General features: G+C 45.9%; 2 protein-coding genes and 1 long non-coding RNA gene across 8 annotated transcripts in view; 1 reads left to right on the forward strand and 2 right to left on the reverse strand.

Moving 5' to 3' along the window:
• Positions 1-25,196, forward strand: LOC108159466. 6 transcript variants are annotated; one of them, XM_033390543.1, is made up of 8 exons: positions 15,321-16,092; positions 18,316-18,707; positions 18,800-19,167; positions 19,309-19,440; positions 19,675-20,078; positions 20,558-21,413; positions 23,195-23,944; positions 24,003-25,196. In XM_033390543.1, the coding sequence occupies exons 1-8, from the start codon at positions 15,447-15,449 to the stop codon at positions 24,565-24,567; spliced, it is 4,113 nt and encodes a 1,370-aa protein (XP_033246434.1). In that variant the 5' UTR covers positions 15,321-15,446; the 3' UTR covers positions 24,568-25,196. The 6 variants fall into 6 exon arrangements, with proteins under 6 accessions (XP_017148272.1, XP_033246434.1, XP_033246436.1 ...); XM_033390545.1 differs by having other exon boundaries at positions 15,321-15,885; positions 20,558-21,377; positions 21,599-23,944; XM_017292783.2 differs by lacking the exons at positions 15,321-16,092; positions 19,675-20,078; positions 20,558-21,413 and adding exons at positions 1-445; positions 7,833-8,614 and having other exon boundaries at positions 21,581-23,944.
• On the reverse strand, positions 6,650-7,898 carry LOC117187743. Its single transcript, XR_004472340.1, has 3 exons — positions 7,824-7,898; positions 7,357-7,757; positions 6,650-7,290 (listed from the first exon to the last, which is right to left on the reverse strand). It is a non-coding gene; the product is annotated as an uncharacterized LOC117187743 (long non-coding RNA).
• LOC108159468 (putative helicase mov-10-B.2) overlaps positions 24,787-27,027 on the reverse strand; it is a 3,449-nt gene continuing 1,208 nt past the window's right edge. Inside the window, exons 3-4 of the mRNA XM_017292787.2 lie at positions 25,672-27,021; positions 24,787-25,616 (exon numbers count right to left, since the gene is read on the reverse strand). Coding sequence (XP_017148276.1) covers positions 25,564-25,616; positions 25,672-27,021 — 1,403 coding nt within the window. The 3' untranslated portion in view covers positions 24,787-25,563. The remainder of the gene's footprint in view (positions 25,617-25,671; positions 27,022-27,027) is intronic.

Below are 27,027 nucleotides of genomic sequence, written 5' to 3' on the forward strand. Positions count from 1 at the left end.
TCGTTGAATCGCCGAGACGTTGGAGTCGCCGTCGTCGCTGTCGTTGTCGTCGCGTGTGTGCAGCAAACAAAAAAATAAAATAAGATAATAAATATTTTTTTTGAGACAAAAATAAAACCTGATTTCTTCTAAAAATTGCATAAATAACATAAATTTCAAAATTAAAGCCCGATAAAACTCGCTGAAGTAAAACTTTCCTCATTGTTGGGGCCAGCAGTTTATCGAAAGGGGAAGGGGGGAAAGTGGCGCCCAGAAGGTTGATCCCACTTTTCCGTTCTACCTGTGTGAGTGCGAGTGTCTGTGTGTATGGGCGATTGTGATATGATATATGATATGAGAGGGCTTTAATCCATCTCAAGGGGGAGCTCCATTGACCAAACTTTGAGGATTTTTAATTACTTAGAGCGCCAGCCACTCTCCCAAAGGAATAATCGTCCGCCCCAAGGTAAGTTTGAAGCTCATTTCGGATTGGAATTTGTTGATAAGTTAAATAGCTATATTAATAGCCAATTATTTAGTCACCATTATAGCCATGAATTGTTCATTAGCAGTTTTTTCTGTATCGATAAGGTAAACATACTCGTACGGTACGCACACAGAGAGACCCACCTATGGAGAAGTAAACATCTAGAACTCGAGAGCAAACAACTAGTAAAACTCTAGCTATAGTTTCCTATAGTAAACACCAAGTGGTTCTCTCAAGTTGAGATCGTAATTTTTGAAGTACTATAGACAGTACTGTAGATGAAGTATCTATCTAATGATGGGAAAGGTTTCGTAGCGGATGAGTGTAATTTCTTTAATGGAATACTAGATCGACTCTAAAGATATCGTATATCTCTGTAGCTTCTATTTATTCTAGTGCTCTAGTGCTCTTTTCTATTTATTTACCTCTTTTTTCATTCACTATTTGTTCAACTTTCCATTCTCTCTAGACCCATATATCTTAGCCTCAACTTATCATCGTTTATTCTTTCTCCAGACATATCTCCACCTTGAATTTGCCTTATCATCCCCAGAGTTGAATAAATATAGCGCAGGTATTGGAAACAAAATATTAAATTAATGCGCAAAATATATTTATCCAGCACTCATATGGGAGAGATTCCCATTCCCAGGCCAATTCCCATACCTCATCCGCGTTGGTATTATGTTTGCATCTTGATAGGCTCGGACAGAGCCCAGCGTAGAGATAAGGTTCTCTGGTTGCTCAGTTTCTCTTTTGATTTTTGCCTACTACCATGCATTTTTTTTATCTATCCGATAAGATATGGCCAGGGACACACATACCATATATGTGTGGGGTATATGGAAGTCTTGCTCTAGTTTTCGGCTTTGGTTGGTTCTCGTTTCGTGGGTTGTTTGGTCAAAGTTGGCATGCAAGGGGGCAATCAATGGGTGCTTCCCTGGTCAGACAAAAGGAGTAGGGACACCACATGGCAACCCAACTGGATCCACATATGGGTGGAATCGCTCCATGGCAACCGCTGCCCCAGCCGGGCACAACAAGTCCACTTAAAGTTGTTTGCCGCACAACAACAGAAAACAACAGAAGCAGAAACAACAACAGCCCGGGGCAACCCCCAGTCCCCAGGCCAAAGGATATTACATCCACCGCCGACTGGCCAGCTGGGTGCGGCTTTAATGTCTGGCGTCATTATACCATTTATAGCCATGTTTTCCGAGAACTTTCGCTCCTCCCTTCAGGGTGTTTAATCGATAAACCCACAGTGGCCCGAGGAAACTCCTTTCGGCCCGGCATTTCGCTATTTCATTGCAGGCTCCACGGTCGCCATTTCTGTGCTAATTGCAGATCGAGGCTAAGTAACTGATTTGCTTATGGGGGCAAGGGATTGGGAGTCAGTGTGGGGGTGTTTACTGTAGCCAAGCCAAATGGCTTGGAGTCGTTAACTTTGACGTTAATTAGCTTTTGGAATTTCGCGAGGCGACGCAGTCGAAACATGTGGCAGCATGAGTTGGCATGGAATGTGGTTAGCCCTGGTAGAGAAGATCAACAAGGTAGAGGCGATTAATTGGCAGTTTTCCCCAATGGAAATTTGTTAAAAATTTAAAACTTGAATGCAGATCTAAGGATAATCAGAATAATAAAATACAGAGGAAATTATTTAGAAAATATGAATACATATATGAAATACCTATCTGTATCTCTAATAACTTATTTCAAATCGCAATCCCTGGCAGTTCCAGCAATAAATACCAATCAAGCAATCATCAGTTTTTGCTTTTGCTTTAGTTTCTGTGGGGTTTCCTTCCCGCTCCGTCCACAAAACAAAACGAGGTGGAACGTTGTGAGTTTCTGCGGACACCGCAACTCTACAGTTATACCCGATACTAAGTCAGTATGGCTCTCCTGCGGCAGATGCCGCTAATATTAACCACGACACGACAAAGAGAGAGACAGAAAATCAGTCTGAGCGTGACGTCGGTGGCTGCGTAGCCACTGCAAATTGATTTGTTCCTATTGGCTATAAAAATGATCCGATCTGATCCAGATTCAGCAATCTGATAGATATGATCATTATCTATGATTCTGCGTTTTTAGTTTTCTTTTATCCTCAATATTATGGATGCAACAGATTTTCGTTCTTTGTGGGGGCGGAAGGGGGTGGGGCGAAATTCTGAGATATACGTTTTATAGTGAGATCTAACAGAAGTGCGGATACCAAATTTGGTTACTCTAGCCTTAATAGTCTCTGAGATTTGTGGATGCCCCAGATTTTCGTCCTTTGCGGGGGCGGAAGGGGGTGTGGCGAAATTTGGACATGAAACGGTCAAGGTCCGATATCACAGGGGTGTGGATACCAAATTTGGTTGCTCTGGCTCTTATAGGTTCTAAGATCCTTGAACTAATATTTTGCAATTGGCAAAACCGACCATGAAACCTGTGTGTTAGAGAGAGACAGAGCGAGAAAGAATGAAATTGTTTTCTTGATTCTGGCTATAATCATTATACGATCTGGTTCAGAGTTTGCACTGCAGAAGATATGGTCATCCTCACCGAATCTGCGTTTTTGGTTTTATCGTATCTTTAAAAATGTGGATGCCACAGATTTTCGTCCTTTGTGGGGGCGGAAGTGGGCGGGGCGAAGTTTTGAAATATTTTTGTAGCAGTGACATATCACAGAAGTCTGGATCCAAAACATTGTTGCTATAGCTCTTATAGTCTTTGAGCACTAGGCGCTGAAGGGGACGGACGGACGGACGGACGGACGGACGGACGGACGGACGGACAGGGCTCAATCGACTCGGCTATTGATGCTGATCAAGAATATATATACTTTATGGGGTCGGAAACGATTCCTTCTGGACGTTACACACATCCACTTTTACCACAAATCTAATATACCCCAATACTCATTTTGAGTATCGGGTATAAAAAAACGCAACATATTTCACAGTTGGTAAATTATTTCCATGCATATTTGCAACGCTCCAAAAAGCCCAATAAGCGGCAATCACAAGAGGCAGGCTGGCAAATGCTTTTCTATTGCTTTCAGCAAGAGATTTGCATAAGGCTACAGATATGCACACAGATACTATTTAGGGGATACATGTATGCATGGGTAGAGCTGCAATTAACATCAAACACGGGCGGTGTACAGACAAATACTTATTGACAGAGTCGCGTCCGTTCTCTGATTTGAAATTGAGATCCGGCGAACGGAACAGAACACGCCTCCGAAAGTGTTTTTCGTTTCGTCTCAAGATTCTGTGTGTAACCTTCGCACGACTAGTCGACTCTACTCTCGACTCTCGAGTCGACGAGTGACGTGCTGTCGAGTTCTAAGCAAACCCCGTGCGACGGGACGGGGCTTAGATGATTACCGAATGACATCAGCACTGGGAACAAAACAGAGTCTCCAAAGTGTGACTTCAACCTGTTCGAGTACGGCTACGGGTCTGGCTATGGGTGCTGTTCTTTATGGCTTTCTTCTTCAACGGATCCAGCGAAAGCCTGTTGCCTCAATTATAATACATCTACCCATAATGATCTCCCGCCTCATAATGATGATCTAACAGGTGGGAACTGCGGTTAATCGGTTTCGGGTACTGTGAATGGATCATGTTCGTGTTAATTGTGCGGTTTGTGGGGTGAAGTGGAAATATGCTGACAAATTGCCCGACAATGCAATGAAAAACAACTTTAATTGATACAATTGAAAGTCAATGTTCACATTGATTGGTTAACACCATTAGCATTTGATTTTCTAATGCACATTCTATGCAAATACTGGAAAAGTGGAATATCTAACAAGTCTCCCAAGCATACCCTTTCTAAGTACTCAAGCCCTCGAATCGCCTTTATCTGTGGACCCAGTCGATTCCTTTGGGCATATCCATAACAAATAAAAACGAGCGGGAACGTTGTGAGTTGCTGCGGACACCGCAACTCTACAGTTATACCCGATACTAAGTCAGTATGGCTCTCCTCCGGCAGACGCCGCTAATATTAAACGACACGACAAAGAGAGAGACAGAAAATCAGTCTGAGCGTGACGTCGGTGGCTGCGTAGCCACTGCAAATTGATTTGTTCCTATTGGCTATAAAAATGATCTGATCTGATCCAGATTCAGCAATCTCATAGATATGGTCATTATCTATGATTCTGCGTTTTTAGTTTTCTCGAATGTGCAATATTGTGGATGAAACAGATTTTCGTTCTTTGTGGGGGCGGAAGGGGGTGGGGCGAAATTCTGAGATATACGTTTTATAGTGAGATCTAACAGAAGTGTGGATACCAAATTTGGTTACTCTAGCCTTAATAGTCTCTGAGATTTGTGGATGCCCCAGATTTTCGTCCTTTGCGGGGGCGGAAGGGGGTGTGGCGAAATTTGGACATGAAACGGTCAAGGTCCGATATCACAGGGGTGTGGATACCAAATTTGGTTGCTCTAGCTCTTATGGGTTCTGAGATCCTTGAACTTATATTTTGCAATTGGCAAAACCGACCATGAAACCTGTGTGTTAGAGAGAGACAGAGCGAGAAAGAATGAAATTGTTTTCTTGATTCTGGCTATAATCATTATTCGATCTGGTTCAGATTTTGCACTGTAGAAGATATGGTCATCCTCACCGATTCTGCGTTTTTGGTTTTATCGTATCTTTAAAAATGTGGATGCCACAGATTTTCGTCCTTTGTGGGGGCGGAAGTGGGCGGGGCGAAGTTTTGAAATATTTTTGTAGCAGTGACATATCACAGAAGTCTGGATCCAAAACATCGTTGCTATAGCTCTTATAGTCTTTGAGCACTAGGCGCTGAAGGGGACGGACGGACGGACGGACGGACGGACGGACAGACGGACAGACAGACAGGGCTCAATCGACTCGGCTATTGATGCTGATCAAGAATATATATACTTTATGGGGTCGGAAACGATTCCTTCTGGACGTTACACACATCCACTTTTACCACAAATCTAATATACCCCAATACTCATTTTGAGTATCGGGTATAAAAAGGAAAAGAAACATATGCATATGGGTATTTTGGGTACCTTATCGCATGGGCTACTTATCTACTTATTCGTGAAATTAGATCTTGTAAGCCGACACCTCGTACAGCTGGTGGTGGGGACGCCACGTGACCTTCGACAGGCACCGAAAGACAAGACAATGTCCACTCCAGTGCACTTATTTTCCCTCTCTCTGGGATCTGTTACTGGGCCAAACCGAAAGTGATGCGGAATGGCCATGCCATGTGGGGCATGTGCAACGACTGCATTTGAAGGTGAGCTTGTCCAATTGGAACGACGACGACAGTCAGTCGCACTTGTTGGGCCCGAGACTTGGAGGCAGACAGCTGTCACAAGCTCTTTGGGGGACCAGCTCCAAGTGGGCTTTTGTTTACATCGCCTTTGGTTCAATGCTCTGTGGCAAGAAGTGGGTTCAATAATTGTGCCACATTTCGGTTCCACGTTCTGTTCTCCCGTCCCATCCCTGTGTGAGCTTGCGACGCTTGGAGCCGAGCTTAAAGCTTGAGTTGAGGACGTGGGAGTTGCATGTTTGATTCGAATTTCGGAATGAAGAAATATCTAGATACGGTTCGTCAGCGTCTCGGTATGCCTCGAGTGGGTGGTTGATCATGATGATGTTTCTCCAAGAAAACGATGAGATGTGTTATTCATAAATAAATAAATTAGCCAAATAAGGAAACCAGTTTGAAGTGGAAGATTTGGTGGGCATGACTTTTAGGATTGTAACAGCGCTATTTGCCCCCCTCCCATGAATCTCTCCAGGCCGCACAATCAGGAGCCTCAATTGCGTTACTCATGACCGGCTACTCAGAGCACGTCCTCAAACAGCAGCCCTATCCCAATATGGCCCTCACATTTATGACTGTTCCGAAAACCACTTCATATGCATAACAGAACATTTGGACTGGACTTGTGAGGGTGCGGCAGGGTAGGAAAACCTTTCAACTCGAATTATGCACAATAATCTTACATAAATTTAGGTCTTATCTGTGCGTAGACCCCGAAGGAAACCAGTAATTTGGTGGAACGGTGGAGTGGAGGAACAGAGCGCGGCATAAATTAGCTCTGGCACATGTGAAAATCGAAACGGGTTTGTCGCTTCAAGTGAACACAAAACACACAATTACCCAACAACAACAACAACAGCAGCAGCAACCATAAAAAACTTGTTCTATATTGTATAACATATGGCGTCTGGTTTATCTATGACTTTCTGAACACAACTAAAGATTTATCGATTGCGTTGTATGCTAACATACTACGAGTATAGATATTGACAGGCGTGTTATTAGATTAGCCTATCCATAGGCACTCGTATCTATGGAGTGACATCTTCATGGAGTATAACATTTTCTACTTGGTCAAGTGTGGGTGGATCATTACAGATGATTGGCCTTCAGCTCGATCTAATAATGGGCCTGGCCCTGACCTTTCCTATACAGATTTTCATCGCACCAATTAGTTCCAATTCATTAAATACTTCCATGGCATGGCTCAGAGTCGAGTCTGACCATTAGCAGCGCCAAAAAAAAGTATAATTAGAAGATACCTCTCGATCCACCCGAGCTTACTCTCTCAAGCACTGAGAGAAGCTGGAGAGATACAGATACAATATCTATGTACTAGGCAGGGGGTAATACTCACTCACACACAAAAGATCTTCAATTGCTTTTAATGCAGATGTTGAGTTCACTTTCATTTCGCAATTAAGAGAAAATGCTCGGGCTCGTTCTGAGAGGCTCAGTCTCGTTCCAACTGCGCCCCAATCGGGAGGCTCAAGGCGAAGTTTAGCGGCTGAAACGAATAGTAAACGGTAATTGATTGGCTTATTAGGGAAATGTGTCTGAAAAAAAAACAAACCAATTTAATCATCCTCGCCAGTCTGTCCCCAGTCCCCTGTTTTTCCAGCCTTGTCGCTCTCATTGTCCGTTTGGGGGATTGCGTGAGCCGAGCCCCATGAAATCCGTATCTAAGTTTAGACGATTTCATCATATTCTGCTTTGCGTATTCATTAGATAGAGATACACGCTTCTGCAGCGGTTGTCTGACGCTATTCGTAGTCTGTTGTTGGCTTTCGCAAATTAGCTAATATGCGCTTAGCCCCATTGGTGAATGTTTATTTGGTATTTGGCCTGGCGCAGCGCAATCTATCTCTCTGGTTTCGTAGCTGCTGAAATGCTTAGATACTATAAAACCAAAATGAAAAAAAAGGGTAGCCTCGGGCGTCGAAGCCTTGGATATGATATCATACATCATACCCTCTGAAAGAGTATACAAGATATCTCTGCACTGACAGCTCGATTAAAATTCATATCTCACGCTCTGACCTTTTACAGATCCATACGACAACGAACCCAACGAGTGAGGCGCAGGCGGTGGAGGAGGCGGAGGCGGAGGAGGTGTAGACGACTGTGGAGGTGGGCAGCAGGAGTAGAACGCGCTGTGGAGGGACTGCGACCCAACTCGACTCCAATTGCAAGTCGCGGCAATCGCAGTCTCAAATTATATGCCAGCCGCAGCATTTCCATAAGTTTTTGGTGGAAACTGGCTGCGAACAAAGCGAATTTCAAATGTGAACCAATCACAAAAACTACGGCAAAAAATAACCAAAAATAGCGTGCAAGAAAAAAGAAATATTGTGAAAAGAAAACAACAAAAGAAACACGGCAAAAGTATTTCCAAATTTTTGAAAGTGCAGTGAAAACGAAAGATGATTAATTGGCAATGAGGCAAAATCGTTAATGAATATAAATTAAAACACCCAAAAAGATACTGCAAAAACGCGATAAAGCAACTTGCATGTTCGGAGAAAGAGAGTTTGGCGCTTTTTTAAACGCCGGCGACTAAAGACGCGCTCGCGTTTTTCTTACAACAAAAAAAGCGGAAGAGAGATAACAAAAAATTAAAAGCGAGTTCATTGCATAAATTTCGCGCCAGTGTGTGTGTGTGTGTGTGTGTCTAGTCTATGTGAAAATGGCAGCTTCGGAGCAGAGCAGCAGGCGGCAGCTGGAGGCGATATTCATCGCCACACCCCCGTCAACCCCCCTGATGCAGCACAACTCGGTGACGCGGACAACAACACCTCGCGAACTCCCCACAATGTATCACTTTGATTTCGGTAAGCGACAAAAACCCAACAAATACTATTTTACTTACATGTTCATGGGAACAAGCTCAAGCTCTGGGAATATAAGGTGAGGCATTGCCAGAGAGCGCTATCTTCGTGCAATTTTTATTTTAGTTGTGAGAGATCGAGAGAGAGAAGGAGTACTGAGCAAGCCTAGCCGTTTATTAACACACCTCTTGTACCCTTAAGTCTTAAGTGCTTGTCGAACTCTGCAATTTTCGAATTTCGTGTTTCGAAAACAAAGACAGCGGCAAAATTCAAATTGAGTCGACTTCCGCGCAGGCGCACAAAGTGCTGCCCCCTGCGGCAGCTCTTCGATGTTGAAGGAAGTGTTTGGGAAACCACTTAAGGGGAAAATGAAGTGGAAGCGGAGTGTGAGGGAGAAACAAATATAATAATTAATGCAATACTTAAATCATGAATTTGTTTTATGGCGCTGTATAAATAAACGGAAAATACATACGTTTAATGAAATTTTAATATAAGTTTTATAGATGGATAATAAAAGATTTGAATAGAAATAGAAAATAGGAATTTACAAACAAAATTCAAATTTTATGGCTATTTTTGTTGTTGAAAACCTCTTGAAAAAAGAGGATATAGGAAATATAAAAATGACATATAAATGTGCATACATATACTGGTAATTGTTCACGCTTTCCGCTATGATAAAATATATTGTTAAACAAACTTTCTATCGCTTGAAGTCTGCAGATGACATCAGTTATTATTGCAAATTATTTGTTGATTGCAAAAAAAGAAGCAACAAAGACAAAAACAAAAAACTCCAAACCAAATCGAACACAAAAACGTGGAAGGCATTTCAACAAACTGAAAATGAATACAAATACAATTCCACAAAAAATCCAAAAAAAAAAAAGAAGCCAAGCAACAGACAAGAGACACTGACATATCTATGTCAGTTTCCATTTGCAGTCAGCGGCGTCAACTAAACTAAATCAATCTTAATTAAATTAAAAAAGCCCAAAACAGGAATGTCAGCTTAACTTTTGGCAAAAATCAGCCACAGAACAAAGACAAAACAGAATTAAATGGAATTCAAGCTGCAATTGAAACCAAAAAGTAATAAAACTAGGCTCGACTTATATGCCATATTCATAGGGCAGATAAATATACTCGCAGCTTGACATAAATCGGGCGTTCCGCCTTAGCCTGTCGGTCACGTCGGACCGGGAGACTTTGCGTGCCAGTTTTTACAAGTTTCCGATACTGCTAATAAATAATAAATACTCGTACGAGCAAAAACTACGAGTATTCCATTGTCACTCTCCAGCTGACTGACTGATTTAGATTGTAATGGCCCATCTGCATATATGGCCTAAATGGTCTCCAGTGGGGGGCATATGACCCACTTCCCTCGGCTTAATGTGCCAGCAGCTCACACTTGGGTTTCCTCCTTTTCTGCCTCTCTGTCTGCCATGGAATTTCCTTGACATTGAACCACATTTAGTGGCAAAGCAAAGCCCGAACACAATGCTTATTTTATAGAATGAATTCCAAAGTCAGATATCCAACCAGTTTGTGCAAAACGCAATTTATATATAGAGGAATTTCATTGTCTGGCTCGAAACCAGTTTTCAAAACATTTACTGTGTTCCAGCCGAAATCGCAAAGTCACTCTCTTGTTAGGATGAGATGAGTTCTTCGATCAGCAAATTTGTCATTGACGGATAGCTGTTTCCTAATTTTATTATATTTTTGAATTAAAGTACGAATTTACGAGTAATGCGCGAAGTTGCTTTTAAGCGGCAACGGCTGAAAGCTAGCCGTCGAGTGCAAAATAAAGCTTTTGCTTAAGCTTTGAAACTACGCTACGGACAGTGTTGCTGTGCTGCAAGTTTGCTGCTATTTTTGGATAAAAAACTACTACGTTTTTGATTTAAGCGATTTATTTAAACAACTAAACTAACGTTTTTTTAAGTAATGAGCAATGTTTGTATTTCGTTGTAGAGGAACGGCACTCCTCTATTTTCTTCTTTTGACTGGAAAAAAATACTCCAAGCTCGTAGTGATTCATGACATACCCCTAAAAGATATGTTTTAATTGATTTCAATCTACTATAAATGATCTTATTCAATTTCGCTCAACATTTAATTCGTTGTGGGCCACTCACAAATCGATTCGCTAATCGTTTGGCTTCACCTCCGACCCCAAATCGAGCTTCGAACCTACTCCGAATCCGATTGGAAATTACCTACCTCAATTAACGACACCATTCTCCTCGCACTTTGGCCAGCACGAAAAATGCCAAATGAAAGACTGAGGAACTGAAGAAGGCCCCCCGAATGGAATCGGAGCCAGACACAAAATTGTTTCACACTTTCTAAAAAGCAATCAACAGAAGAAACAGCAGCAGCACCAGCCACAGCAAACAACAAACAAATCAACTTCAATTTGTTGCAACAACAGCAGCAACAACATCGATCTCATTGAGTTCCAAACAGAACAGAACCGAAGACAGAACCAACAAAAAAAAACAGAAAACAGAAAATTGTGCAATCTGCAAAATGCGCTCGAAGGAAACAAACAACAAAATCAACAAAATACAGTATTTGTTACAGGGGAGCGCCAATGAACTGAAATGATTTCATTACAGCAGAGGAGGGAGCGACGGATGGGAGTGGAGTGGCGACGACTGGAAGAAATAGAACTTAATTAGTGGAAAATACGACGCACCGATGTTGTTGATATGTGAAGAGAGAGAGGATGGGGGGAAGCTATAAGAGCTATAGAGAGGGGCCATCTAAATGTCACCCATAGCACCATTCGGAAGTCTAATTCGATTCTGATACACTAGCGCAATATATTTAGAAGATTCCATCATAAGAAAGGAAGTGCTCTCAAAGAGAAGACAGAAGTGGGAACTTCTAGAGTTCACCTGAGGTTAATTCTGAATGGATAAGGTATTGGGTTGCTCTATAATTATACCCGATACTGAAAATGAGTATTGGGGTATATTAGATTTGTGGTAAAAGTGGATGTGTGTAACGTCCAGAAGGAATCGTTTCCGACCCCATAAAGTATATATATTCTTGATCAGCATCAATAGCCGAGTCGATTGAGCCCTGTCTGTCTGTCCGTCTGTCCGTCCGTCCGTCCGACCGTCCGTCCGTCCGTCCGTCCGTCCGTCCGTCCGTCCCCTTCAGCGCCTAGTGCTCAAAGACTATAAGAGCTATAGCAACGATGTTTTGGATCCAGACTTCTGTGATATGTCACTGCTACAAAAATATTTCAAAACTTCGCCCCGCCCACTTCCGCCCCCACAAAAGACGAAAATCTGTGGCATCCACATTTTTAAAGATACGATAAAACCAAAAACGCAGAATCGTAGTGGATGACTATGTGTTCTAGAGTGTAAGTTCTCAACCAGATCGTATAATTATTATAGCCAGAATCAAGAAAACAATTTCATTCTTTCTCGCTCTGTCTCTCTCTAACACACAGGTTTCATGGTCGGTTTTGCCAATTGCAAAATATGAGTTCAAGGATCTCAGAACCCATAAGAGCTAGAGCAACCAAATTTAGTATCCACACCCCTGTGATATCGGACCTTGACCGTTTCATGTCCAAATTTCGCCACACCCCCTGCCGCCCCCGCAAAGGACGAAAATCTTGGGCATCCACAAATCTCAGAGACTTTTAAGGCTAGAGTAACCAAATTTGGTATCCGCACTTCTGTTAGATCTCACTATAAAACGTATATCTCAGAATTTCGCCCCACCCCCTTCCGCCCCCACAAAGAACGAAAATCTGTTGCATCCACAATATTGCACATTCGAGAAAACTAAAAACGCAGAATCATAGATAATGACCATATCTATGAGATTGCTGAATCTGGATCAGATCAGATCATTTTTATAGCCAATAGGAACAAATCAATTTGCAGTGGCTACGCAGCCACCGACGTCACGCTCAGACTGATTTTCTGTCTCTCTCTTTGTCGTGTCGTTTAATATTAGCGGCGTCTGCCGGAGGAAAGCCATACTGACTTAGTATCGGGTATAACTGTAGAGTTGCGGTCTCCGCAGCAACTCACAACGTTCCCGCTCGTTTTATCTGTAAATATATTAGCTTTGAGTATATAATACAACGTATAATATAAACTACATGGTTCGAAGTACAAAAGAATTCTTAAATCAGTATGCTTTTCAGTACAATATCATATTAAAGAATGATAGGTTTGTTGGACTTCCTGTCAGGTTTCTTTCATTTGTCCTCCTATTTTCTTTCAGTGCATAGGAAATATTAAATTTTAAGTTCACTTTTTTTTTGCCTTGTTTTTGTGCTTGTGTCATGTCGCCGCCTTGCCCCCAAAACGCCATCCATACAACACATCATCTAGATTCGAGAACTTTGACTATTTATACGTACGCGCCCCTTTTTTTGTCCAGAGGGCTCTGCCGTGAAAAGCGTGAAAATCGGTAGAGCGAGATAGATGCATCGTGCACATGTATGTATGTACATATGTATGTATGAACCATATGTATATGCAACTGCAACATATCTTCTATTTTCGGCTGCGCTCTCAGAGCGTGACAATTATAAGAGATTATCAGGATGTTGAGGGCAAGTCAGAGTCGAGACGCGTGGGCGACCACAAACGATGCCGCCCACAACCCCGGGCGCCTCTCCCTATCGCCTTGTACCCCGCATCCTCTTGTCCCCCAGAGCAGGAGAAGTTGTTGGTTCGATAAAATAGATATAAATAACCGAGTATGTCCCGGCCCCAAGTTCATTACTCCCTCCCCCATGCCTCTCGCTTTTGGCACGTGCAATATTGGTTGTTTTTCCGTATTTTATTTTTTTTTTTGTGGATTCTCCTGCATTCAAGGCGTCTTGCATAAGAGAGATCGATGGATGGATGGATGGGTGACGTCATCTGCAGTCAGAGTCTGAACGGATGCTGCTCGCTATTGTGATTTATAGCCGCGACAAATGGGGATCGTATGGTCCGACCAGAAAAGATCGCTCCTCAAAAGTGCATTCGCATTTCAATTAAAGACAGAAGCACAGCCACACAGCAAGAGACGAAAAAGAGCAGACGAAAGATACTGAGAAAAGGAAAGAAGAATAAAATGAGAAAAACGAATGTGGAATACACTGCACATTAAAGAAAGAGATCAAGAAAGACAGAAAATCAAATTTTAGCGTGGTTTTAATTAGGCTCAACGAGATACTCAACGAGACGACTGAAAATGACTATATCTTTTTTATATATCTGCGGCAAATTTCATGAGCTACCTAATAGACTCTCTAAAAAGTTCTGTCCTCATCAGTTCAGCCAAATGTGTCGCCTCCAACTCCCCTCCCAGCTGTTTATTTATGTGAACCGCCTGCAACACCAAATGTTGCTGAGCTCGCCAAATGTTGCTGCTGCCGTTGTCACATGCAACTCCGATGGCGGTTACCTTTTTTGGCGCACTTATGCAACTTATTCAAGTAAGTTGATGTTTCTTTGGAGTGCCATAAGTGGACATAATTACATATTATTGTACATATGTACATACGTACTACACCCAGTACCAGTCGTGGAACCAATTCCCACTGGCCAGGAAACGATCCACTTTGATGTCTAGTCTTTAGGCTGATTGACTGATGGCCCGAAAGGAAGTCGCGCCAAAGACTACTTCAATTTAGAAATTCGAATATATTCAAATGGGGGGAATTGGCAGTCATTCTGCCCGACTTCAGAGTGGAATGAATGACGGTCTAAGCAGCCAAGGGTTCAGCAACATTTGGCGGCGGAACGGGCGGCAGTGTCGGCAGCGGCGACGGCTTTAAATAAATCAGCCGTAAAGACAAGACAAACAAGAAAGGAAGTCCAAAGACGAATACCGAAGCTGTTGATACTCTTACAGATATAAACTCGCAATGTCAGCTATAAGATATAGTTATCCCTATCTTTGTGACTCCGATTGTAACAAAATAATATAAGGGGAAAGGTGTTAGTGTCTTTAAACCTTTAAGAGGCAGACGGGCAAGGCTATATTGACATGATCTGCTATATTGATCAAGATTTACCATAATTTATGATTTCATCTCTTTGTGGCAAATATCTGCTCAAAACCACAATACTCTCACCAAGAGAATATCAAGAGAAGGGGAAACAGACAACCCAGAGCAGAAAAAGAGGGAATAAGTTGTAAAAGAATGGTGGCCTTTGTTGCTGGTAGCAGCTACACCCACACCCACCCACCCACACCGCAGCTAAAGCCAAAACTGGAGTGCAACTATTTTTAATTCCATGCAAAATGTGCACGGCAACATGTTGCCGGCACGTCGCACAGTGGATATCAGGTGGCCCAAATCAAAAATCCTATGAGGGGTTTGGATATTAAGAATAATATTCAGATTCACGCATATGATAAGTCTTTCAGAGATTTTAAAAATTCAAATTTCCATGAAATTTAATTTAGGTACAATGGACACTTAAATTTCACCAATCTACGACTTGTGTTTTAGAGCGACATAGGTACGTATTTATGTGTCGCAACTAGGAACGAAAAACATCCAAAATAGCCCCGCCATAAGTATGGTCCACAGTATGATTTTTGAACGCCAAAAGGTCCAAAGGCCCACTGTGCGGGCAGCTTGTTGCTGGCGAGAGCTTAATGTTGCTGGCGGGCTGGCGGCGATGTTGCTGCCGCTCAAAATTGAACCAGACGCCGGCGCAAGAAGAAGTCCAATTGGAAAGAGCGGAACGGTGCGGAGCGCGGAAAATGTGAAATGTATTTAAAAATAACGAAGTATCGGGAAAGTGAATAATCGTCAAAGAGGCGCGTACTCCAAATTTTGAGCAAGATGAGCAAGAAAATGTGGAACAAGATCTTTAAATCAAAGTCGCAGAAGCCTCAGCCACTGGCCAAAATCAATAAGCGGCACAGTAGGGGCATCTACGAGGAGTACCAGCAACTCAATGATTTGCTGGTCAGCGAAAAAGCTCAGCTGAATTTCTGCAATCAAAGGGAAAACGAAAATGAAAATGGAAATGGAAATGGCTGTGGAAATGGCAGCATTAACGTATTTGAACAGCAGCCGCTGAAGAGTTCTTTCAACTCGCTGCAGCTTATTGAGGCGCAACAATCACTGCCGCAACAGCAACAGCAGCATCAGCAGCCGCAGCAACAGCTGTCCACATTTTCGCGCGTTCGCAATACGTTTTCCCTCAAACGCAACAGCAACGGCAGCAGCAGCAGCAGCAACAATAAAGGCAAGAAAAATCTGCCCAATGCCAAGTCAAGTGAGTCGGACACGCCTCCAGGTGTGGGCGCAGCAACGCCCACTGAACCTACAACAACAACAGCAGCAGCAACTAACAATAACAATCAACTGCAACGCATTCTGATTGTTGTCAATAAGATCGACGTGTTGTCCACTAACCAACCAACTAACAATCATTTGCATGCCAAACCATCAGAAACAGCAACAGCCCCAGCAATTAAGCCAAGTAATTTTCAATGCAAATTAACAACAAATACACAAATGCTAAATGAACCGTTTTAGTTTCTACAAAATTGACCAAGTGAAAGCGCTAAGTGGGGGGGAAAATGTAAATGCTGGAACAGCTGCTTAATCTGCTTCGAAGAATCCAATGCCAAGACGACCTTTTCATTGACTCCTTCTAGTACTCGTATTCTTATCAATTCCGAATGATGTCACCTCCCGTTTGACCAAATACTCGTAATGAAAGCGAAATTGAAAATCTGAATGATTTACTGAGAACTGAGGGACGGGGACGGGGCCCTTTCATTAGGTTCCCACTGTTTTGGTTCATGGGAAGCATCGCCAAGTGTCAAAAAGTTGGAAGTTCAAAGTGTGGCCAAGAACTGGAATGAGAAAACCGTTTGTATTATGCTTTACCATATTGCACATCAGAAAACAACACATTTATGGGCCCACTGAAGTCTTAAGTGGCTTATAGAGCTTGCCCAACAGCGGACCGACAACAGCAGCAACGAAAAGACCCATGAAAGACTATGGAAAATGCTTGGGACCGACTAGACGCGGACTAGTGGATGGAATGGATGTGGATAGGGAATCGTTTGATTGTGAAAGAAGGAACAGACACATTCGTAAATGTACATACATATATAGTCTATTGAAAATTGCATTCATCACTCAGTTGTAGGGCTTTCAACTTTTGATCTAGTAAACTCTTGACCATCTGAATATCACTTGGCCGAATCATTGCCATCCATTCTCTATTCTCTCCATGCAGCCAGATCTGCTCAGGCTCCCATTGGACAGGGATGCTGTTATTATTATAGATCTCAAGTGGGAAGAGTGGATTCATATGCATATGCATATAATGCAGCAGTGGATTTGATTCTGTTGCATTCAGCGGGCGTCATTAGCACCGACACGGGCCAGAGCAGTCGTGTGCAACGGCTCTTTGCCGGTGCCCATCCACTCACCCACTTCTCATTGAGTTGTTGGTTTGGGAAAAGAATGCGTAACATAAAACTTTGCATTGATTTGAATTGAAACGAGAGAAGCTGTCCCCGCGAAGGGGGAGGAGGGAGGACTCCCAAGATGTTGCGGAAATTTCTGCTCCCCTTGTCTCATGCGTGCCGTTGATTGATGTAATCTTTGCTGGCAGCCAGTCGTGGGTGCTCCGCTGGCCTCGCATTGTAATTGGATTGCCGCTGTCTGGCAGTAGCTGCCATCATTGATGGTCTTTTTTGCTTACCCCATAATATGATGTTAATTATTAATTTTTGATGCCCACACACAACCGAACAGAACGATTTTTTCACAATTAAAACTAAATAATGGTGTAAACACTGCTTAGTTATCGATCACTGATAACTCCACGATTTCGATATCGAAATATTGGCTTGCAACCGCAAAGAAAACAAACAAGCAAACAAAAATTATAGCGAAATGAACAAAAGAACAGAACGCGCATTCGTGGGCAGACCACATCGAAGCCACCTGCCATCCGATGGATGCTCAGAATCACGCCCACGGCCACGCACACGGAATTTAATCAAATAGGCGCACTCTTTGGCGGGGACCAGCTGCCAAAAATGGCCACAGCAACTTCTCATCAGAAGATAAATAACAATTTATAGGCCGATCACACACGCCAAAAGCGAACCAAATAATAACTATAAATTATTTGGGGGATTTTTACTGTCTTTTTCTTTGGGAAGACAGACAGACAGACTCTGACAAATGGCCGGGAAAGGCAATTTGTCGCCCAAAAACAACAACAACAAAAAAAAACAATCCAAAATGACGCTGACGCTGACGCTGACTGCCAGTGATTTTCACCCACTTGGCGGCGAGCCATTTCCACTGGGAAAGTTACTTGGCATTTCCCTAGTGAACTTTCTTTCTCACCTTTGGGCCCGGGCCCAGAGACCTTCTAATCGGGCGGAAACTGTCGAGAATTTTAATTGACGCAATTTTGAGTGTGCTACTGAAATATATGTCGCTTTTATTTTGTGAATATACAGCATATACAAAACATTGTCAAAGTGCTCGGAGCAACAGAATTGATTTCTCACATTATTTACTTCCATATTTTGAGTGTGTTACTGAAAAATACATACATATGTAGCTTTTATTTTGTGAACATACAGCATATACAAAACATTGTCAAAGTGCTCGGAGAAACAGAATTGATTTCTCACATTATCTACTTCCATATAACCGCACCACGCAGCCACATTCAACACGGAGACCGAGTTGGAAGCGCCCGAATGCGGGCAGGAGGAGGAGCCCTCTTCGCCGCCACCGCCGCCGCTCACCAGAGGACTGCCGCTGCCCGTGCCCGAGATAGTGGCCATCAACCCCAGCGATCTGACGCCCTGTCCGTGCTGCAGCCGCACCTTCAACTTGAATGCCCTGCGCAAGCACGTCGTCGTCTGCGAGAAGATCTCAAAGAAGCGCAATACCTTTGATTCCTCGCGCCAGCGCCGCGAGGGCACAGCACTTTCCACGTATGTCCTTCCCAAAAACTTTGGCCTGCCCAATGCTGAGAAGGTGTCTGGAGTTCACACCCCCACCGCTGGGAGTCGGGATCCCGTAGGCATGGGAAACACAATACCAACAGACGTGAGTCCATCTGCCAATCAATCGAGCCATCGCTCAACTCCCTCTCTCTCTTTCTTTCTCTTTTTCTCTTCTGGATGCTGTTGCATATTCAGAGTGTGGGCTCTCCTCTGCCCATTCGTCGCAACTCCCAAACCGAGCTGGTTCGCTCTACAGCCCGAGCTAACGTGCGTAGAGCAGGGGGCACAGCAACAGGAACAGGAGCTGCTGCAACATCGCCCGCGGGCGACCCAAAGCATGTACCAGCCCGCGATCGCTCGCTGGCCAAGCGTATCAAGGGTGTGGCCTCTGAGCACTGTCCCCACTGCGAGCGGAACTTCAACGTTAAGGCCTTCGACCGGCATGTGGAGTGGTGCAAGGAGAAGGCGATTCAGGCCACCATGAAGCTGACCAACACCCAGGAGACGTCGAAAGCAAAGGAACGGCTCGACGCCAGGAATCAGTACAGGCCGCCCAATCTCAAGTAAGCCAGGTTTTCGATGACATTACCTTTGACATATGTATTCTTGTTTGACACTAGTCACACACTTGCACTACCAATTTATTATTCCAATTATTTTTTCTGTTTGCCGTTTCAATTTCCACTCGCAATGAATAATTATAGGACGAAGCGCTCGATCAACCGGAACAAGTACTCCGGCAACCACGAGGATCTGCTGGACGCCGGCGACATGACGGCCCCCAAGCAGAGCCTGATGTCGCTCCTCTCCATGACCTCGTCCGTGCACAGTGATAAGTGAGTAGATGTAGTTATAGATATAGAGACTAGAGAGACTTAGATACACCTAACCCAATCGCCCCTCTGTCGTTGCTTTGGTTGTCGTTGACTAATCCCCCGTATCCCCACCAGTATCCGTAATTGTAAACTTATCCTTGTGGTAGACTGATACTTCGTATTGCGCCTTGCGCCTCACCGTAGTTAGAGCATATATATCCATCAGCGAACTCCACTCATGCTCCTCCCACTCAGTCCTCCTAAAGCAAAGAATCTGGCACAGCCCCAACCAAAGAACGGGACGCCCGCTGTCCGCAGCAAGGCCGAGGGATCCAGCACAAAAGTCACGCAAAACACTGTCGCCTTGTGCGTGACCCAAGACGACGATCCACCGCCAGCACCAGCTCCGCCAAATTTGAGCGTCCTACGCGCCAAACGCAAGCCTATCGAGACTTGGGACCGCATCACCGAAACCATGGATCGCTTGCGAAGCCAATCCAGGGGCGAAACTCTCCAGCTGGACCGTGTGGAGGCGGCACTGCTGAAGCCAGCCGCCAGTCTCCGCAAAGGGATGACCAATCGGGTCGATGCTGCCGAGAAGGAAATGTCGTTGCCGGCACTCAAATTCGAGGATCTCAATCGGTTCATCAAGCTAAAAGGTATGGGTTTGGGTTCTATAGTCAGATGTAGGGATATATCTTCTATTTATGGGATGCCATGGGGTTCCACTGACCGTAGCGTGCAGTTGCCCAATTAACTTGGCTTACAAGTACTTGTCGGATCTAAGAAGCCGGAACTTGTTCATGGTTCGTAATTAATGCGCGCCGCCTCCTCAAAAGCATTCCAAAAAGATCACCGATGCATTAAGCTCTATAAGTGGCTGTCTAGGTGCAGCTATGGTATCCAATGGATGGGTTCTTAGAGGGAGAATTGAAGGGTAACGCGAGAGTCTCGAGATAGAAATAGAACAAATCAAAATAATATATATAGTAGCCTTGTAGAGGTTCCTATAGGAACATGGCATTTAGATTTCAGATAGAAACTTTGAGAAAATAGAACCCATTCATACCAGGATTTTTTATCGAACTATAAGCTAATTGAAGCAACCTCCCATCCACCCACACGCTGCCCATGTCAGGCCCTACGACCATCGTAAAAGCAGCTAAAATGGATGAAACACCGCAGGAGGTGGTTAACGTGAAGGTGCGTTCCTCCACATCGCTAGTGCGGCAGGCGCGTCGTCGCATCCGCACACGGGAGCATCCCAGCTTGGAGTTGCGCAACTTGGAGCAGGAAATGACCCAAGCCTCGTTCCCGTCGCCATCATCGCCAACTAAGAAAGCGAACTCCATGCAGATATCGACCGAAGATGATATGGATCGCAGCCTTGTGCCTCTGTCGCGGAGACCGCATGTTGCCTATTCCGATTACGAGGACGATTCACCGCGAGCCGAGATCCAAATCAAAATGGAAACGACCACCACGGGAACTGTGTGCCGGCCCAAGAAGCGGACTGGCCAGGCCACCATGGAGATGAACAGCTCGTTACCCATGCGGGCCCTGCCCATGCCCCAGCTGCAGAAAAGCCTGGAGGCCCTCGGCCACACCATGAGCCATACCAAGCTGCCCAGACTGCAGCTCGGCAGCGATCGGCTGCAGTTCGAGCGCGATGTCATTGAAATGGACAACGAATCGAGTGAGCTGGAATGGAGCGAGGAAAATATGATGAGGAGCTCCGCGAAGATCCTCGAATGCACGTCCAGTCCGAATAGCGAAGAGTTCCCGCAGGTCGAGGACAGCGACGTAGAAGCTGAGAGCGATCAGCGGCCTGTCACGAAGCTGCCTCTTGTGGCCAAGCGCAGCGGCAGCAGGATCAGTCGCTGTCTGGTGATGCTCGAGCAGGACGAGGATGGAAAAATGTACATCAAGGAGCAGCCTGCCAAGGACGACAGCCACTCGCTTCCCAGTTCCCGCCGCGGAGGCACCTTCAAGAGGTTTGTAGCCTGATAATCTGATTCACCCTCCTCCTCTTCCTCCTCATGCCATTCCACCCAGACGACAGCCAGGCTATGAACAGACGGGCGGGTTACCATTAGAACTTTACCACAGAAACTTTCTACCATTTTGGGCTCTTTCTCTCACTTTCCAATCTCTTGCATAGCGGCCTCAGTGGAGTCAGTGTCAGCGGCGACAAGTACGATCCCTTCCTCTCGGCCAAACGTCAGCTGGAGGAGCTTTGCTCCCCCGGCACGCCGCCGGAGCAGGAGGAGGTTTCGGTTCCCCCAACAGCCACACTAACAGCCACACCAAGTCTTTCCATGACCACCTCGTTGACCATGCCGAGCAGCAAGGCACCGCCGACCACACCGAAACCCACACCTGCCTCCAACTTCCGGCGCACTTCCTCTCTGCGAGGCCCCCGGCGGACACCGCTGCTGCCTAGTCGTCCGTTGTTTGCGACCAACTATCGCCCCACCATACAGCGGGGCCTCTCCGACGAGGGCCCCATCTCCACGAACTTCCTCAAGCCGGAAGAGTACGACGAGATGCCGGTGCGCGCCGCCTGCGTCAACGACTTCCACAGTCCACGCGTGGTCCGCCGGGATACGAGTACGTCCAACCGCAAGCAGATGCTGAAGCTACCGGTGGGCGTTGGCGCTGCCAGCGAGACCACAGCTCAGGCACTGCCCGGGCGCAACGTGGCCAAGACCGACTCCCTGGCGGTGTTCCTTAAATACGAACACGAGCTGGAAGAGCTGAATGCCAAGGCAGCAGAGGTGGCAGCCGCCAGTCAGCTGACAAGCAAGGAGCTCAAGGATAAGAGCAACAACCTGAGCAAGCAGAACTCGGCCAAGAACCTGACCACGTCCAGCAATCCCGGCCAGCTGCCGCCCCTGACCCTGACCACGGTGACACCAGCATCAGCACCAGCCACAGCCCCACCCCCAGTTGCCGTGTCGGCCAAGGAGAATAACGAGAAGAGGGTGCCCAACAACTATCAGCCCATTGCCACCCCCTTGCGGCTGGAGCCCATCAGCAGACCAGCGACGGCGACGCCATCAGTCCATCAGCCCGTCAGCGGTGGGGCGACCACCCTAACACCCATCAAGCTGGAGAGCATCTTCGGCTTTGGCCGTCCGGCCGCAGCGGGCGGCGGAGAGTTCATCGACCCAAAGCTGATCAACGCATGCGATAATCTGCACGTGTCCAGCGGCGTAGCCTCGGATGCCAGTTCCACGCCACAGCAGCTGTCGCAGAGCCGAAGTCGGAGCAGCTCCCAGTCGACCATCACCTACGAGCGACGTCAGTCCGGAGAGGCCAGGAATCTGCTGAAGCGAAAGATGCGCTTGGGACGCAATCAGTTTCTGTACGATGCCTCGCCGGAGGATGCCGATGCCTCGTCGGGGTGCTCCGCCGACGATGAGGCCAATCGGTCCTCAATGGAGTACGACGAGCAGTGCTGGCAGCAGCAGCAGAAGCAACTGCTGGCCAATCCACTGCCCCTGGTCATGCCGATGGGCAACATGCCCACCTTCGACGACTTTGACTTTGAGGAGTTTCTCTCCTCATTCGAGAACGAGAATGACGACGAGCAGTTCCCGCTGTTCAAAGATTGTCGCGAATTCCTGCTGAATCGCACGACGAGCAGGCAACGCTCGTTCCAGAAAGCGACTTCGACCCCACAACAGACCACAACAGCCACACTGAGACCGGCCACCACCAGTAGCATCCTTCAGCCCAAGTCACAGCCCACTAAAGACCCTCACACCCACAGATCCAACTCGAATAGTTCGAATAGCAAGGGAAGCGAGAAATTGCAGATGCAGATGCAGCGCCAGCAATCGAATGCATCCAGTGCTAGCAGCCACGACGAAAAGATGCAGCAGATGCCAGTGCAGATGGTGGGGAAGAGGCCAGTCGAGGATCAGCAGAAGCGGGAGATCTTCATCAGCATCGAGACGGAGACAAATGCCCACGGCCGTTCCCCAATTTCTCCCGACTCGCTGCGCCACATGGTGGGCAATTCACAGACGCCCATCGACGTGCTGCACATAGAGAATGGCAACGAGCCGGAGCACGCTCGGTTCAGAAAGATCAGCGATACAGAGGACACCTATGTCGACGCCCAGGGCGGGCCTGATGATCGGGCCAGCCAGTTGGCTGGCAATGCCAACAGACTGGCCCTATTATCGAGCGACTCCGTCCAGGTCAATAACGCTAAAAATCTGATCCAGAAAATGCAGAGCGAGATCCGGCAACTGGGCGAGGATGCCGGCGCCTCAATCCGTACCCTGTTCACCACAAGACTCGAAGAGCAGGGTACAGCAAGGGAATTGGATCCGGAGCCAGTGCAACAGCTTCAGCAGCAGGAGCAGCATCAGTTGAAGGCCAGCTCCCCCTTGACACCCTCAGCATCAGCGGATTCCGACGAGCTAAGCAGTCTCGATGGTTATCCCATGTCCTCGTCCCACTCGTCTCGTCGCGGCGCTAGCTCCAAGCTAAGCACCGACTCTGCCTATGGAAGGTGAGTAATCTGCCATGATGACTTTCATTGAATAATTTGTTTTTCATTTGTATTGCAGCACCAACTCCCCCTACAGCCTGTCGCGCCAGCGGTCCGGCGACCTACAACCGGGTACACCACGCAACCAGAATCTGCTGCGTCCGCACACGGCCAGTGCCAAGCTGCCGATCGCCATGACTGATGCCTCGACCCAGGCGCACACTGCCTATGGCACTCTCAAGGCACGTCAGAGGCTTTATGGCGGCGGCGGCGCTATCAATAGCATTGGCAATGGCAATACCGACGGAGCAGAATCCTCCAGTGGATCGGAGCACTCTCTGACAATGTCCACGCAGCAGCCGCAGGAACAACAGAAGCACAATAGACCAGATAGCAACTACAACTACCAGCAGCAGCAACAGCAGGTGCAATCCCAGCCAGTATATAACAACAACAACAACAACAATGGGCAGGCGTCGCTGACTCCAACCACATCGCAGCATTCCCTGCTGAGCTCTAACTCCGCGTCCAGCCTAAGTTCGAGTATGAAGATGTCCAAGTTCTGCCACGAGTGTGGCGGCAGGTTCATCATCGAGCACGCTAAGTTCTGCATGGAGTGCGGCGTGCGGCGAATGATACTCTAATCTCGGGTCTTAACCCCACGTAGATATTGTTGTACCCCATCACCCACTCACAAAATCACACCGCAACACACTTACCATGATGATGGATGCTGGTGACGAAGAGCGTCGCCTCCTGGGGTCGGGGTCCTTTATAAGTGTATACCAAATGTAGTTTCTCACACGCAAGCGAGGCAGCTAAGTAGAGCGTTTGATATGTCCTACACACGAACAATAATAATATTTAATATATATATTTTATTATAAACCAAAAATGCGAACACAAATTTTTATATCGAACGAACGGAGACAGTCATTGCAGAAGAAGTTCATTAAATTGAGGTTTCTCTAATTAACTTTGCATTTCTCGTTAAGTGCACATTTCTCTGACTCAAAACAAACGTAAACCATTAATCACTTTAAAAAAGTAAAATTGTTGATTAACAAAGACTGAACGAATTTATACGATAGGCGATGGACAAAAAAATTAAATGAATGACAGGCTCCTCCGCAAGCAAGATCGTAACTATTTTGAAACATTTTTCGAAAACTAACGCAGCAACTCCATTGTATTGTATTCTTTATAATCTGATTACTAATTATATAGAGACACTGCTTAAATATATATACTCTAAATGATAATGCTTACACAATTGCATCTGACTATCAATCCGGTTGAGCGTACCAAACGACATCCATTCATGGGAACTACTCATCCGGTCCGAGGAATTTCTCAAATAATACCTATTCTTTTCCTTTCGTTTACAGTGAAATAAATGGAGCGCTTATTACAGCTCTTTAAGACCGCAAGAGCAAGAGCAGCCCACTGTTACAGATAGACAAACAATACAAATAACATAAAAAAATTAAAGTAAATGGTTACAAACAGATGCGTACTTTAGGTATGTTCTAGACAGTCTCTGGGTCTTGCACTTATAATTATCAGGGTACGGCAGCCGTTAGTCCTAGCTTATATCTCTAGAAGATTCTGTTTGATTTAGGTCAGGGAAGAGCGCAGCTCTATGATATATTTAAAGCATTCATCATGGCAAAGATGGCGGTGGAGATTTTATCTGTAAAATAGGTGGCATAGGAAAATAAATCCAAGACTGTAGTTTAAGCACTTACCCATTTCTGGGATCACTTGCTTGGCATTAACTAAGGCTTTTTTCGGATTTACAGTGTTCACATTTTTGCCATCTTCCAAATCGCTTATAGCCACATGTTTTACCACGGAGTGCAATGAATCTCTCCTTTTGAAGAGATACGTTTGATGTTGGATGCACTCATCAATGATGAACTTGAAGTCGGGATGATGGCGCAGAGTGACGGGATTACCAATCAGTATGAGCAGCGCCTTGGGCCGCGAAATGAGCACATTGATGCGACGCGGGTTACGCATGAACCCCATATAGCTGAACGAACGCACCAGAGTGGCAATGATGATGAGCTTCTCTCTGCCCTGATAGGTCTCCACGCTGCCAACTTCCACATTGCCGAGGCCCTGCCGCTTAAGCTTCCGAATGATTAGGTTGCCCTGAGACGTGTATGGAGCCACCACACCGATGTCTTCCTGCTTTACCTCTATATTTGGGCCGAGGCCATTTTTGATCAAGCGCTTGACGTACCAGCACAGAACCTTTGCCTCCAGCGAATTGAAGGAGCTGGTGGTGTGCTCCTCCTTTTTGGTGACTCCATGTGTGGCCTGGAAGATGATGGGGAACTGGCCATTGGGCAGCACATCCCATTCAGCGGCAAGGTTGACCTGTTCGTCCGGAGCCTTTGCGATTAGCTCTCCGCCGTAGTAGAGCTCGTTAAAAAGACGCACGATCTCCGGATGTGACCGATAGTTACGACGCAGACGCACCTGAAGGGTGCGATCGTAGTTGCCGTTCTCGTCTACCTTGTAGCAATCCGATGCCAGTAGACGCTCCATGAGAGATTGATTCAAGCCAAGGGACGCAGCCCGGCTGCTTTTGATCACTGCTCCCAGCTGCTTGTGATCTCCGGACAGAATTACATGACAATCTTTGTTCTTTTTAACACCCACAATGCCCATAATAGTCTCCGGCTCGGTGGAAGCTCCAGCCTCGTCGATGAATATGTGGGTGAAAAAGTCACCAAAGCCATCGTTAGCCAGGCGGCCGACAGTAACCAATGTGGCCACGATGATGGTATACGTAATCACATTACGCACTCGTAGATGCTTGAACAAATGGTCCGAGCAATTGGAGTTCTTCAGCAGCAAGGGCGGCACCAATTTCAGTCCCTTCTTGAATATGCTGCGTGAATAGATTCGGATCAGCGTCTTTTCCCTTAAAAACATGAGCCGAAAGTTTCCTTCGATATACTCGCACAGTTTCATGGCAATCGTGTCGCAGGCCGAGTTCGAACCGGCTGCTACAAGGATGCGGCTTTGCGGTCGTCGAAGGCGCACCTGTAGAATGGCCTCCACAATGGTAGTGGTCTTGCCAGTGCCTGAAT

This window comes from Drosophila miranda, chromosome 3 (assembly GCF_003369915.1).
Source record: "Drosophila miranda strain MSH22 chromosome 3, D.miranda_PacBio2.1, whole genome shotgun sequence".
NCBI lineage: Eukaryota > Metazoa > Arthropoda > Insecta > Diptera > Drosophilidae > Drosophila > Drosophila miranda.